Below are 14,195 nucleotides of genomic sequence, written 5' to 3'. Positions count from 1 at the left end.
CCTCTTCTCTCTGCCTGCCTCTCTGCCTACTTGTGATCTCTGTCAAATAAACAAATAAAATCTTTTCAAAAAAAAAGGATCTAGTATCCAGACTTTATAAAGGACTCTTAAAATTTCACAAAAAAGATAAACAACTAAATTTTAAAATGGACAAAGGACTTAAAGACATATTCCTCTGGAGGAGATAGACAAATTGTCTTGTTACACATGAAAGGACACTCCACATCATCAGTCATTATGAAAATACAAATCAAAATCACAATGACATGCCACTTTATACCCACTAGGATGGCCACAATTAAAAAAAAAAAGAAAATAACAAGTGTTGGCAAGATTGTGGGGAAATAAGAACACTTCATTAGTTGGTGTTGGGAATAGAAAATGGTGCAGCTACTTTGGGAAAGAGTTGGAAGGTTCCTCAATAAATTAAACACAGAATTACCATATGACTCAGCAATTCTGCTCCCAGATATATACCCAAAAGAATTAAAAACAGATGTCCAAACAAAAACGTATACATAAATGTTCAGAGCAGCACTATTCACAGTAGTTGAAAAGTAGAAAAAACCCAAATCCACAAACTAATGAATGGATAAAAGTTGTCTGTCCAGACAGTGGAATATTATTCAGCAATAAAAAGAAATAAAGTACTAATACAGGCTACAACATGGGTTAACCTTAACGTTATGCTAGAGAGGGTGCCTGTGTGGCTCAGCTGGTTAAGTAACCAACTCTTGATTTCGGCTCGGGTCATGATCTCAGGGTTCTGGAATCAAACCCCAAGTTGGGCTCCCGACTCAGAGGAGAGATTGCTTCAAGATTCTCTCTCCCTTTGCCTTCCTCTCTCTCACACAAATAAGTAAATAAATCTTTTTTAAAAAAATGCTAAGAGAAAGAAAGCCTGATACAAAAGTCCACATACAGTATGGTTCCATTTATATGAAATGTCCAGGATAGGCAAATCCATGGAGACAGAAAACAGATTAGTCATTGCCAGGGACCTGGGGGGGAGGAGGGAATGGTGAATCTGCTTAATGGGGACAGGGTTTCCTTTTCGGGTGATGCAAATGCTCTGGAGCTAGATAGTGGTAATGGTTCCACAACCTTGTGAATGTACTAAGTACCACTGAACTACACTTGAAAACAGCTAAAATGGGGGTGCCTGGCTGGCTCAGTCGGTAGACATATGACTCTTGATCTCAGGGTCGTGAGTTCAAACCCCACATTGGTCATGAAGACTACTTTTAAAAAATAAAAATAAATTTGAAAAATAAAACAGCTGAAATGGTCAATGTTATGTTATGTGTATTTTGTCACAATTTAAAAATATATGTATTTCCTGAAAAAAATCATTATGTTGAATGAAAGAAACCAGGCCAAAAAAACCCCACAAAAAAACCAACAAACAAAAAACCACCCCACCAACAACTATGATTCCATTTGTATAAAATTCTAGAAAATGTAAAAACTCAACTCATCACTTACAGTGATAGAAAGCAGATCAGTAGCTACCTGGGAAGAAAGAGGGTTAAAGGAAACAGCAAAGGATAAATCATCAAAGGCATAGGGATGCCTGGGTGGCTCAGTGGGTAAAGCCTCTGCCTTCCTCTCAGGTCATGATCTCAGGGTCCTGGAATCGAGGCCTGCATCAGGTTCTCTGCTCAGTGGAGAGCCTGCTTCCCTCTCTCTCTCTGCCTGCCTCTCTGCCCACTTGTGATCTCTGTCTGTCAAATCAATAAATAAAATCTTTTTTAAAAAAATAAAAGCATAAAGAAGTTTTCAGGGGTAATAAAAATGTTTACCATCTTGATTATTTGAAGGATGCTTTAAACATGCACAACTTAGTGTATTTCAATTATACCTCAGTAAAGCTGAAAAAAGACAAAAAATGTTTAAAAATTATCATTGGACCTCTGAATTCTTAGACTTAGTAAATTTGTATCTGAAATACACTGAGAAACTCACTGTTTAAAGGATCTTTACTGTAAACCCTTTCACAGGCCAACAATCCTTCTCTAACTTACTGACTCAGTAAGTCCTATTTCTACATACGATGGTGTCTTAAAGCAAAAGGACACCTGTGACCAAGTCAAATAAGACCATTCACCATGTGTCTACTGGAGACTAAGCGAACTTGATGTTGCCACGTTTCTAGTCAGGAATTCTCAGTATTTATAGGAACCCAGCATATGTAAATCATTGCTGAATCCCATTTTTTTGAATTGGTTTAAAAATGGTGTGGTAGAACTTGGCAGACGCTCTCTTCGCAAATCAAACTGTCCTATCTGTTATGACTTTAGCACATGCTGAGAAGATTATAAGTGTTTATATACTCCCTGTGAGCATCAAATTCAGGTCTTGCCTAACACGCATAACAAGCAAGTAAGACAGCAAATCAAATGCCAGAGTCCGACTTGCTAATGGAATTGAAATTGGGATATGGATTTCACTTTAAAGGCACACTTGAAGCGACAAGGAAAAAAAAAAACAAGGGAAAAAGAAACAGGAAAGTATCTTTTTAATTGGAATGTTTAGTTTATCTCAAATTCAATTGGACACCCTTCAGATTAATTTCAGCAAAGTTTTTCTATAATATTTTCTTTGTAAGTGATGGGTTTTCCATAAATTATTTTGAGGACACAGAGAGGATATGATTTACATTTACATAGAGAGGATTTACATAGAGAGGATATGATCACCGTAATTTACAGAGCATTCTCTCATCCTAGCCTCACACCACCGGTTGTTTCGTAAATATTATTTTTCTTAGTTTTTTTGAGTCCTGGTTAGTTTCTGACTTGATTTCCTCACTTCTAAAATGAGGAGAATAACAGCACCTACCTCATAGGATTATAGACAGATTAAATGATTAAATTATAGACAGATTAAATGATTAGCATACACAAGCTGCTTAGAATAGTAGGCAGCACCCAGGAAGCACCCAACGAGTATGAGTAGTTACTCACTTTATTATTGTTCCCTTTTACAGATAAGAACACTGAGGCTCAGTGTTAGCGGCGGCAAAGCTGACTCTAGAACATAGAGCAGGCTTGCTTTTGATTCTTTTCACTACTCCACACCACTCTCCCCACCCATACATATTTTGTGCATGAAAATAAGAGTACCAATCTGGAAGAGGCAAAAATAGCTCTGTAATTTAAATCTAAAAAGCATGAACACACTGGTAGTCACAGACCCACTCCAGGACTCACCCAGTTAGGCTCCTGGGCAAGTCATCAGTCATTTTTAAAGTCAGTTTCATATCATGATCTTGAAGAGGAAGGTAAAAGGTTTCTGCGAAGAGCTGACTTAGTTTCAAGAGGATGCCTGAAACACCGTGGGAGCAAGCAAAAATCACATCAGCATCCGTTTGTGCCATTAGCATGAAAAGGGATTTATACTCACTCTGTATGGACGTTAAAAAGTACTGCAGCCTGTGACAAAATGTGTGCCTCGGGGGTTAAGTGGGAAGTGAGGTTCCTAAAAGTCAGGTTCCTAGCAAGTCAGGATTAGAAAAACCCAGAGTCTCCAGGTAATTCCAGAGGGCAGGTCCAATGCATACATATTTGCAAGGCCAACTGTTTTAAACTATACACCCAAACTAATCCATTCCAAAGTGATATTTATTTATCATTTCCATTCCACCTTTTATGGAAGGGGACTTTTAAAAATATGGTGAAATTAAAAGATAAAATCATGAGGGGCGCCTGGCTGGCTCAGTCTGTAGGGCACAGGATTCTCAATCTTGGGGTCATGAGTTCAAGCCCACATTGGATGTAGAGCTTAAAAAGAGAAATAAAATATATATATATATATATATATATTTTTTTTTTTTTTAAAGATTTTATTTATTTACCTGTCAGAAAGAAAGAGAGAGAAAGCACACAAACAGGCAGAGAGGCAGGCAGAGGAGGAGAGAGAGGCAGGCTCCCTGCTGAGCAAGGAGCCCGATGCGGGACTCGATCCCAGGACCCTGGGATCATGACCTGAGCCGAAGACAGCAGCTTAACCCACTGAGCCACCCAGGCGTCCCAAAAATATATATTTTTTTAAAAAGATAAATCCACGAGGCGAAAGTTTGTTGGGAAACAGTATATTCAGAGGATTTCGCAGTATCACTCTCACAGACAGCTTACTAATCACAAAGAGAAAAATGTCCCGTTACAATGGAGAGGTCTGGAGGTGACCTCGTTAACCAAGGTCAAACTTAAGGGAACACACAGCACCCACTGCAGATCCTGCCCAAAATGCTTAACCGAAATCTGGTCATGAGGGACGAATATACCTATCCAGATCAAGGCTCATTCTACAAGACAGCCAGCCTGGCATCTTCTGTCATGAAGAACAGAAAAAAGGTGGATACAGTTGCTAACTTTATTTATTTATTTATTTATGAATGATATCTATTTATTTTATTTATTTATTTTTTAAAAGATATTTATTTATTTATTTGACAGAGAGAGACCGCGGGAAAGGGAACACAAGCAGGGGGAGTAGGAGGGGGGCATGGGAGAGGGAGAAGCAGGCTTCCCACCCAGCAGGGAGCCCAACACCGGGATCCCAGGACCCTAGGATCATGGCCTGAGCCAAAAGCAGATGCTTAATGACTGAGCTACCCAGGGGCCCCTAAAAAGGCATTTTTAAACGAATGCACTTGTGAGTCTGAGCCAGGGGGTTTTAAAAAGAGCTACTGGGTGACCTTTTTCTGACAAATGGAAAAAGTTAAAAATCTAGTGCTCATTAGATAAAATTTTTTAAGATCAATTTTCTGTGAATAATAGAACTACAGTTATGGAACTTATTTTCAAATAGTTCAGGAACCAAAAAGAAAAAAAAAAAGTGCTGCCCGGCTGGTTTGGCAGGATGGAACAGGGCATGAGATGCCCTGGAGAGCCCAGTCTATGGTCACGTGCAGAAAAACGGACGGGCTGGGGGAAGGGGGTAATGGAGAGGCGATGACATACCTAAGGATGTTATTCAAGTCCCTTTGGGGGATCTGAGCAGACCAGAATCAGTTGATAAATGGAGAATGTATGAATGTTCTCCATTTCTCTCTTCCCCACCTTCAGGCACACAAAAGGGAAACCTAGCAGAAAACCCAATAAACAGAGAGGTCAGGATTCCTTTTCCAACCTACTACTACCCTTGCTGTGTGACCTTGAATAATTCACTTGACTTCTCTGATGCTCACTTGCCCTACTTAGAAAATCAGGAAGGCTGGGCAAAAGCAGCCCTCAGATGCCTTCTAGACCCAAAGTCTAAAATGCAAATGGGCAGTTCTGTCTTAAAGATGGTGTAATGCGGGACGCCTGGGTGGCTCAGTTGGTTAAGCAGCTGCCTTCAGCTCAGGTCATGATCCCAGCATCCTGGGATCGAGTCCCACATCAGGCTCCTTGCTCGGGGGGGAGCCTGCTTCTCCCTCTGCCTCTGCCTGCCATTCTGTCTGCCTGTGCTTGCTCTCTCTCCCTCTCTCTCTCTCTGACAAATAAATAAATAAAATCTTTAAAAAAAAAAAAAGATGGTGTAATGCCAATATGAAATGTCTATTCCTAGTTTTGTTTTTTAAAAATAGAAAGTTTTTGGGACGCCTGGGTGGCTCAGTTGGTTAAGCCGCTGCACTCTCTCTCTCTCTCTCTTCTCTCTCTGACAAATAAATAAATAAAAATCTTTTTAAAATAAATAAATAAAAATAGAAAGCTTTCTTTTCTCTGATAATAAAATTTCCATAAGAGACTCTTAATCTCAGGAAAAAATCTAAGGGTTGCTGGAGTGGAGGGGGTTGGGAGGGATGGGGGTGGCGGGGTGATGGACACGAGGGAGGGTATGTGCCACAGTGAGAGCTGTGAATTGTGTAAGACTGATGAATCACAGACCTGTACCCCTGACACAAATATTATATGTTAATAAAAATAATTAATTAATTAATTAATATTTACACACTGAAAAAAAGTGGAAATTATTTTTTTTTAAACCCTATAACTAAATCACCTGGAGTCAGAACTACTGTTAGCATCTTGTTCTTCTTTAGATGCTTTTCCAGGATTGTGGGCACCCCCCCAACACACACACACACCCACATTCATTTTTTTTTTAAATGTGAGATTCCTTGTATACACGCTGTTTGTCATTTTTAGTTAACAATACTGTAGTCCATGTTATTTTATATTTCATATTAATAAATATAAGGGAACAGAATTACATGCACACAATTTGTTTTCCCAACTGGAAAACTTTCACATGGTTTCTAATTTCTTGCTCTCGCGGACAATGTTGCAGTAACTATCCTTACGTTCGTTTTCATTATGTCTTTACCTTAAAGTCTACAAAGCAAGATTTAGTCTACAAATCAAGACACAACTCATTCCCTTTCTGTGCAGAAGGTTAAAAAAATATCTTTTCAAGTTTCACATAAAGGCTCTCTTAATAGCAGTCTATGGGTCACGTGGCCAGTCCCGAGGACACATGGCGCGGAGGAGACCCAGTCCGTGGGAGGGTCTGGATACAACAGTTGGTCTCTTCAAGGAGGCCATACAGAAACCTCAGGCTCAGCTTTTGGACACCCATGATCTCTTCGCGAAATGTTTTTTAGGCCGCGAGGTGGGACGGACTGACGGCACCACAGGGTAGCGGACGGAGTCCGGGCAGCCCCGCCCCAAAGGACACTGGCAGGTCCTGTTAACGGTTTGTGCTTCTGAAAACAATACCATCACCAAACACAGTCCCACCAAACTGTGCTGAACACAATCCAACTTAGACAGATGAAAATTATTGCATCTGCCTCCTGCATTGAAAACTCTTCTTTGCAAATTCTAGTAGTCGCTTCAACCTTCCCAAGTAATTAACATTCTCAAATAATTTGATTTTCTTTTTAAAAATTTCTAGTGATCAGCAAACAGTATAAAATGTTTGTCTTTTCACTGACGCCTCTATTTTTCTGACTTAAAATTGTGACACTGATCCAAATACGCTTTGCAAATGTTACAGGAAGCATTGGGCTCCATTTTATAATTATTGTTGTTTTTATAATTATTGTTGTTTTCATGTGTGCACAGTCTCACAAACATATACCTATACCCATGCCTAAAATGTAACTGATATGGGATATATTCTGTATCAGATGTATAGGAGAGGGGAGGCATTCTACATTGATGAAAATTCAGCAATATTCCTGGAGATTCACATAATTTTATTCTCGGAAGAGCCTGCCATTGATCATTTCCAATCCCTGGAGAGGATGGATTAAGAAGGTTAATTGGCTTGTCCAGGTCAGTCACTCCCAGTCCAGGGTTTTCTTTTCTGCTCTGACCTTTTCTGTCAGAAACCCCATAATTAATGTAGAGCAATGACGCGCATTTTACACTCTGCAACACCAGGCAGATCCTAGATCATTTTATTCATTAACAAACTCAAAGTAAACTAGAAGAAGTAACTTAGTGAAATTAAAACACCTTTAAAAGACAGTATAGATCATCCTCTAAGCTTCATGATGTTGGAGTTTAGAAGCAGATCTAATAAGAGCCAAAAACGTATTTTGGAAACAACCTAGGAACAAGCTGCAAAACCGGGGAAGTATTTAAGATGTCCATTTAAGATGTCCGGCCTGCCGTGAGTGGAGGTTTCCAGGTTCAGGCTGGGAAGGGAAGTGGTAACTGACAACTGATGGGACATTACTGCGATCAGGAGAAAGCAGTTGCATAGAAAGGGCAGGAGCAAGGGTCCCTGATTCATCCTTAAAGCCAGTACCCCCATTAAAGAAGAGAAACGTGGCGTGAAGCTACCTTCATGGGTCTTCATGACAGCCACTCTTAAACACACGCACGACCCGCAGCCTCTTGTTTCTGAACACATGGAAAGATCTATTGGCCAAACTGAACTGCAAGTTATTAACACCTCCCCACGCAAGTTGTTTAACGGCTCCTTTTGCTCATAAAGTACTTTCACATCAATATGTACCACCACCCCCCACCCCCGACAGATGTGCTGTCATCGAGTTGGAAAAGTTGCCTTGTAAACCATCAGGGGACTTATTTATAAAATCCAGCAGGAATGGCAGTAAAGAGGAAGATCAATTAACTTGGCTGTAACTTCTGCCACTGTAAAGACTTTATCATATTAGATAGATATGTGTGTCATATCCAAAATACTGGGGATGGGGGATCCTCACCTCCGCCTCAAACAGCTGGCCGTGCTGACCTGCACCCAAATTTGCTGTCTGTAAATGTTGAGGACTGAAACCTTAGTTGGGTGGAATTTAAAGTGACCACCCACTGAGCCGGGCAAACTATCAGCCCACCACCAATACCCCGCAGGTGGTGTTGGAAGCCAAATTCACATTCCTGATTCAAAAATGTGCCTTTTTAATTAAAGTCAGGATTTCCCAGTCTTCCCACTGGTGGGAATAAGCAATAGTAGGCTTCCAGTATATCAGGCATTTCAGGCAAGATCCTACCAGATTCACTAACCAGAAAGGGAACTGCCACGTGCTCCCTTCTACAAACCACTCATGCCATGTGCTCCCTTCTACAAACCACTCATCTTTGCCCTGATTCTGGAATACGGATCACTTCACTTTCTGCAAAATTTTCAATGTACTATTCTAAACACAGCTACCAGTCACTCACACCAGCTGTGGATCCACAGCAACTTTCCCTATTAAAATATACAAGATCCTATCAGTCCGACCATCCTAAACAAGAAAAGTACTGTGTGGCAGGAAATAAAAATCAGATTAAGTGGAATTTTGTGACACAGGAGACCCCTTTAAGCTTCTGTCTGGCAGGGGGATCAGGAGAGAGGAAGGGTGAGGGGTGCCCTGTCCCCCAATATCTCTCTGGAGTTTTAAGTCCACTTTCTCAAGCTTCTTCCCATTCTTGCTTTCCGTGTGTAGTGTCGTCCGTGTTAATTCTATCCCTGGGTGAGACCCCAGTTCCTAACATTTTTTAGATTCTTGTTTATCAGTGCTGTGAATTGAGCTATCTTGGTTTGTTTACTTAAGGATTAGCTGTTATGGGCAGGGAAGAAATATTAGTTTAACTAAAATCGAGAAACCTGCAGCCACAAGAAAAATAAATCAGAGAAAGAGAGAGAAACTAGAAAATGAAGCGTCATTTCACTGTGAGTCAATCATGGTGGGGTTTTTCTCTCTGGTGATTACAAGGACGGGCAAAGAGATCTTAACAGATCAGAATCCAATTCCAACAGACAGATCTGGGCTTTTAAAATTATTAACTTGACAAACTGCTAAGAAGGTAACAAAAGAATAAGTGGATAGAAGAATAAAATGGGTGATAATTTTTCTCTCTCCCCCACCCCCACAGCACTGGCATTATTAAGCTCTGTGTTCTCCGTATGTATAGCCACTTACGGTGACTAATGGGAATAATGTACTATATTTCATAATACTGATCTCTTTGGCAATTTGGAAAAAACCTCATAACTGGATAGCTATACTTGTGATCTAAAAATGCTTAACCACAAACAACCCTAAAGGAAAATTTTTTAAGAAAAAAGAATACCTTTCTAGAGAAGCAAAGAAACTTTTCAGAATGCTAAGAAAAGAATCCACTCTCTCTCCTTCCCTGTTTTGGGTAAACACTTAATCCTCTCAGATGTTTTCTTCTGCTGAATACTTGTCCTACGTGCAGTTTAAGATTGTGTTCAAATTTTTCAAAATTCCTTCTACAAATGTATCCTTGTTTTCCCTAAAAATGGACTCAAACTGATGTTAGAAACTGGCACAAATGTTAGAAATTCCATCCTCTTTCCAGAAAAGGACCAAGTATGAGTGTGAGGTAATGTTCGTTTTTGGCAAATTCTTATTTCCTCCCCGATTCTGGATGTAATTGTCAGCATGCCCATCGAAGCGCATGGACATCATACACAACTTGCCTCCAAATTGTTCCCTGAGAGTTACATGGAACGTCTTCCAAATGCAGAATGTCTGTAAAATTACCTGCAAGCAGAATAAATACTTGTAACATTTTCTATACTGAATCAGGGGAGTCCTTGCTCTGTAAACAGTAAACCAGGATCCTAAAGCAATGCAGAAGACTATAATCTTAAGAAATCAAAGCTGGGTTTAGATCCTCCTAAGTCATGAACACATGCAGGTGACAGTCTCTATCAAATTCCAAACCAAAACCTTTTGTATTTTTATAATTGATTTTTATTTGTTGCTTATCCAAATAATCTAAAAGGAAACAAAATAACTTACCTATACTCAAATGTACAATCTGATATCATGCATTAGGTACTAATATTTTGCTGCAAGTCAAATAATTTAGGCAAATCACCTATGCGTTCACCTTACAGAAGGTGTGTGTGTGCTTCTTTGGTCAATTTTTAGCATGACTAGTGACACTTTATAGTTAACATCTGACAACTGATTTCAATATTTCACACAGAATTGACTGACTCTATTTCCATTTGGAAGACAGTTTTAAAATTTACAACCTAAATTTTCATGTCTGCTGTCCATCAGGGTAAATAAATAACTTCTCATGAGTCAAGAATTAGATTTGATTTGAAAGCACAAAATTAAAATGCAAAATACTTTTGGAAATAAAATATTTTGAATGTTTAAGGAGGTAAGTCCTTATAAAACATTCACCAAAACACATCAGTCAGTGTTGTCTTACTTCTGGTAATATGCCAAATATATATATTTTAAGTCATCGAATTATTCTGATTTCCTAAGCTCATCCAAAATCTCCTCTGAAGTTATTATTTATACTTTTTATTGCCCGCATGGATTACACAATGCTTTACATCTTACCCAATAATATCTTCACACTGGCCAACTCGGAGAATACAAATTTAAAACAAAGATCTTGCAAGATACAAGTTATACGTCTAAACGTGGCTGATGCCAATATTGGCCAGGAGTCAGGGGTTAATATGAGCAGAAAGGTCATGGGCAATTCTTGACTGAAACTAAGAACACAGTAATAAAAAAACTAAGTACACCAGAGTCGAACAAAAGTACTGTACCAAAATGAACTGTTGAGGCACTCTTCCTGAGTACCGAGACTGGCTTCCATAAAACAAATATCAAAATCAGTCTCATTATCCGTCATCCTAGGTCATGTGTTTAGCTACTTAAATGTAGTATACGGCAGTTCTCCCAAGACCAAATATGACACACATAAGTAGGAAGAGGCTTTTATTCCGATCACAACTATTACTTTATCATAGTCCTTGACTTTCTCTAAAATGCAAGCCGATATAAATGAAAACCATTAACACGGATGTTAAGAAGTGAAAACAATTCTTGTAACCCTCTAACGTGACGCACATGTAAAAGATTGATATCTCCATTATTTTTGAAAGAGTTGAAAACTTCTCCTCTTACGAATTACATAATGACCTCACTAAAATAGCTAGAAGAAACAAAGGTTCCCCAATAAAGTGTCTTTAATATGCGACCCACTAGAGAAGAATTTTATCCAAAGCTCTAGCTCACAAAATTTTCAATCAAGATGCGGGCACTTGATTTTGTGGCTGAGGGCAATTTCCCCACCAGGTTTTCTCAAAGATGGCTGATGCAAACAGCACCTCAGAACTACATTAAAAATGGTTGCTCAGATTAAATTATGCAAACGTAGTTGCAAAATAACCTGCTCAAGTTTCAGCGCATTTAAGATGAACTGCAAAGCATTTGCCATGTTACGCCTGGTTCCAGTGGAATTTCAGCGGGTTCTGAGGGGAGCAAACCCCAAATCATCCTCAAAAAGGACGTTTTTGAAATGTAAGTGCACAAACATCCAATTCCATGGGTACAATCACCGACTGGCCTTCAACCTGTCCTCTGAACACTGATCTGTCACCAATGCAAAACAAGCAGATCCATCACGCACTTCTTGAAGTCTCCATCCTGGGCTCTTAGCAGAAGGGGGCATCTTTGAAAGGTTCCTAGCTACTAAAGTAAGATATTCCAGAGATAGAATTTTAACAAAATTGTTAACAGGGTAGATCAGACACCTATCTACAAAGATATTTCTGTGAACATAAAATTCCTAGCTTTTTCCGAATTAAAAGTAAATGCTAGGAAAATGCATGGTGATTACAGTATCAAAGCAAACTCAATAAATTTAATGGGTAGCCTAACCTCAAGCCACAGAACACTGGCTCGATGGCACATTAGATGTTTTCCAATTAATAATTGGTCAATTAGTTTTTTTTTTTAGTCAAGAAACTTTAGATTTTAAACATACTTTTCTCTGTTTATATTTATATTAAGAACTAAAAGATACATTTTAATTAATGATATGCTTAAACTGTCAATCATATGTAGTTAAATCTTAGCTTAAATAATTTGCAAAACAAAAGGAACAAAATAATATTTTCATGTTCAAGGAGTTAGCAATTTGTTAGTTGTTAAGAGTCAGATAAAATCGAATTAAAGCACAAAGGTATCACAGATGGAAACTTTAGTATTCCACCAGTCAAAAAAGGGGAACCATTTTGTTCAGAAATATGACACCCGCGTTTTTTTATGTCAAACTTGAATTTTCACTATTCTCTCTATTCTTTCTAAAGTCAGTCTTTAAAGCAGGATTTAAGTGCCATTTACTTCCACTTACAACCCATTACTGGTTATTTCTCTTACTGCATTTTCAAACGTTTATGTAACTCAAAGCATCATTATCGCAGCGCTGGACCCCCTCCCCCTTTCCACACGGCTGATTTTGCTGTACGTATGTGCATTTCTCCAGCATCGTCAATTTCACCCAAGCATTCATCATTCAGACTTTTCTCCACTTCTTAAACCAGTTTTGACTTCAGTACAAGCTGAGGGAAGCCTTCAGGAAAATAAAGGTCCTTCAAACAAACCAACATTCTAGGCCTTAAACTTTCAAACAAAATCTCGAAAGAACCAACAAAACATCCCCGTTTTACTGTTACGCCTCCCAAAATGGGCTGAAAGACCTTCTCAGAGCCTGTGGACCACCCCCAACCTACTCACGCCTCGGGAAGGCCACCTCCTAAGATTTAGCACAGCACCCAAACCGCAAGATGATAACAGGCGAAACCTTGGCGCGGCTAAGAACTCTTCTTCGCAAGGGCCTCCTTGAAAAGCTTAAACACTTCTTTCAGGTCGAAGCAAATTGTGCTGTTTACAGACCCTCACCATTCTTGTCCCCCGATGCCAGGGGCCGACTACCCCCAGGGGCACCATGAAAGGCGGCTGCTTCGGGGCGGCATTTCTCTTACACACCCTCACGGGTGCACACACACTCATGCACGGCTCTCCATACATTGCAGCGGCCTCTGGGACCAGAAAGATGAACTAGAGTGTCTGGGCTATTTTCCCCCAAATTGAGCTATTTTGACTCAAAATACCCAGTAACGTCCCTGAAGGGAAAGAGGATAATTATGGAAAAACAAAATTATTTTCCCCAAATAACTTGGCTTCCCTGTCCCCGACCTCACGAATAGCCGGAATGACACCGACTCCGCCGAGAGAGGACAGAAAAACTTCAAACGCAAGGCGGCCGCGCGGAGTTCAGCAGCTACGGAAGAGATGAAGCCCCACACCGGGGCGCCCGGGGCGTGTCCCCCAAGCACACCCGGGGTCTCCCCTCCGCTTTCCCTCCTCTTACTTTTGGATGATCTGCGGTAGGCCGGCTTGGGGCGGCGGCGGCGGCGGTGGCGGCTGCATTCCTCTCGGGCCTGGGGGCGCAGTGGGCGCAGGGGGCGCAGGGGGCGCAGGGGGCGCAAGGGGCGCCGGAGCCCCCGGCACGCTGCGGGCATCTCTGTCCGGTTGCTCGGGGCCGCTGGGATCCGCGTCCTGGCTCATGGTTGCGGCCAGCACCATGTGAGGCGACACCGGCCCCGGGCTCGAGGCGAGAGAGCGCGCGCGAAGGGCGGCCCCGGGGCACGGGCGGTCACTGGCCGGGGTCCCCGTGCCCAGTCCCCTTGTCCTTCCCGGTGGCGCGGGGAGGAGACGCGAGGGGCGGGGAGGAGGCAGTCCCGGCGGCGCCGCCGCCTCCTCCTCCTCCCGCCGCTCCCGCTAGCCCCGCGGGGCCACGCGGGGGCGGGGGCCAGGGGGCGTCTCCCGTCCGGCAGGAGCCGCTCGGCCCCCGGGGTTGCTGCGCGCCGGGGTGGTCCGGGGAGCTCTGTCCGCGGACCCGGAGCGCGGCCAGCGGAGAGCGGCGCGGCGCACGCCACCCGCCGCGGTGCGCCCTCAGAATGCG

The 14,195-nt window shown here is 41.5% G+C and overlaps 1 protein-coding gene across 1 annotated transcript in view; it reads right to left on the bottom strand.

Moving 5' to 3' along the window:
• The window catches only part of LOC111144962 (RNA binding motif protein 20), a 188,474-nt gene extending 174,526 nt beyond the window's left edge, over positions 1 to 13,948 (bottom strand). The window contains exon 1 of the mRNA XM_022499597.1: positions 13,602 to 13,948. Within this exon, the coding sequence (XP_022355305.1) occupies positions 13,602 to 13,816 (215 nt within the window). The 5' untranslated portion in view covers positions 13,817 to 13,948. The remainder of the gene's footprint in view (positions 1 to 13,601) is intronic.
• Between the last annotated feature and the right edge of the window lie 247 nt (positions 13,949 to 14,195).

This window comes from Enhydra lutris, unplaced genomic scaffold (genome assembly GCF_002288905.1).
Source record: "Enhydra lutris kenyoni isolate GAN:26980312 unplaced genomic scaffold, ASM228890v2 scaffoldscaffold12, whole genome shotgun sequence".
Classification (NCBI taxonomy): domain Eukaryota; kingdom Metazoa; phylum Chordata; class Mammalia; order Carnivora; family Mustelidae; genus Enhydra; species Enhydra lutris.
The sequence above is the reverse complement of the archived record's forward strand: the minus strand, read 5'-3'. Positions and strand labels throughout refer to the sequence as shown.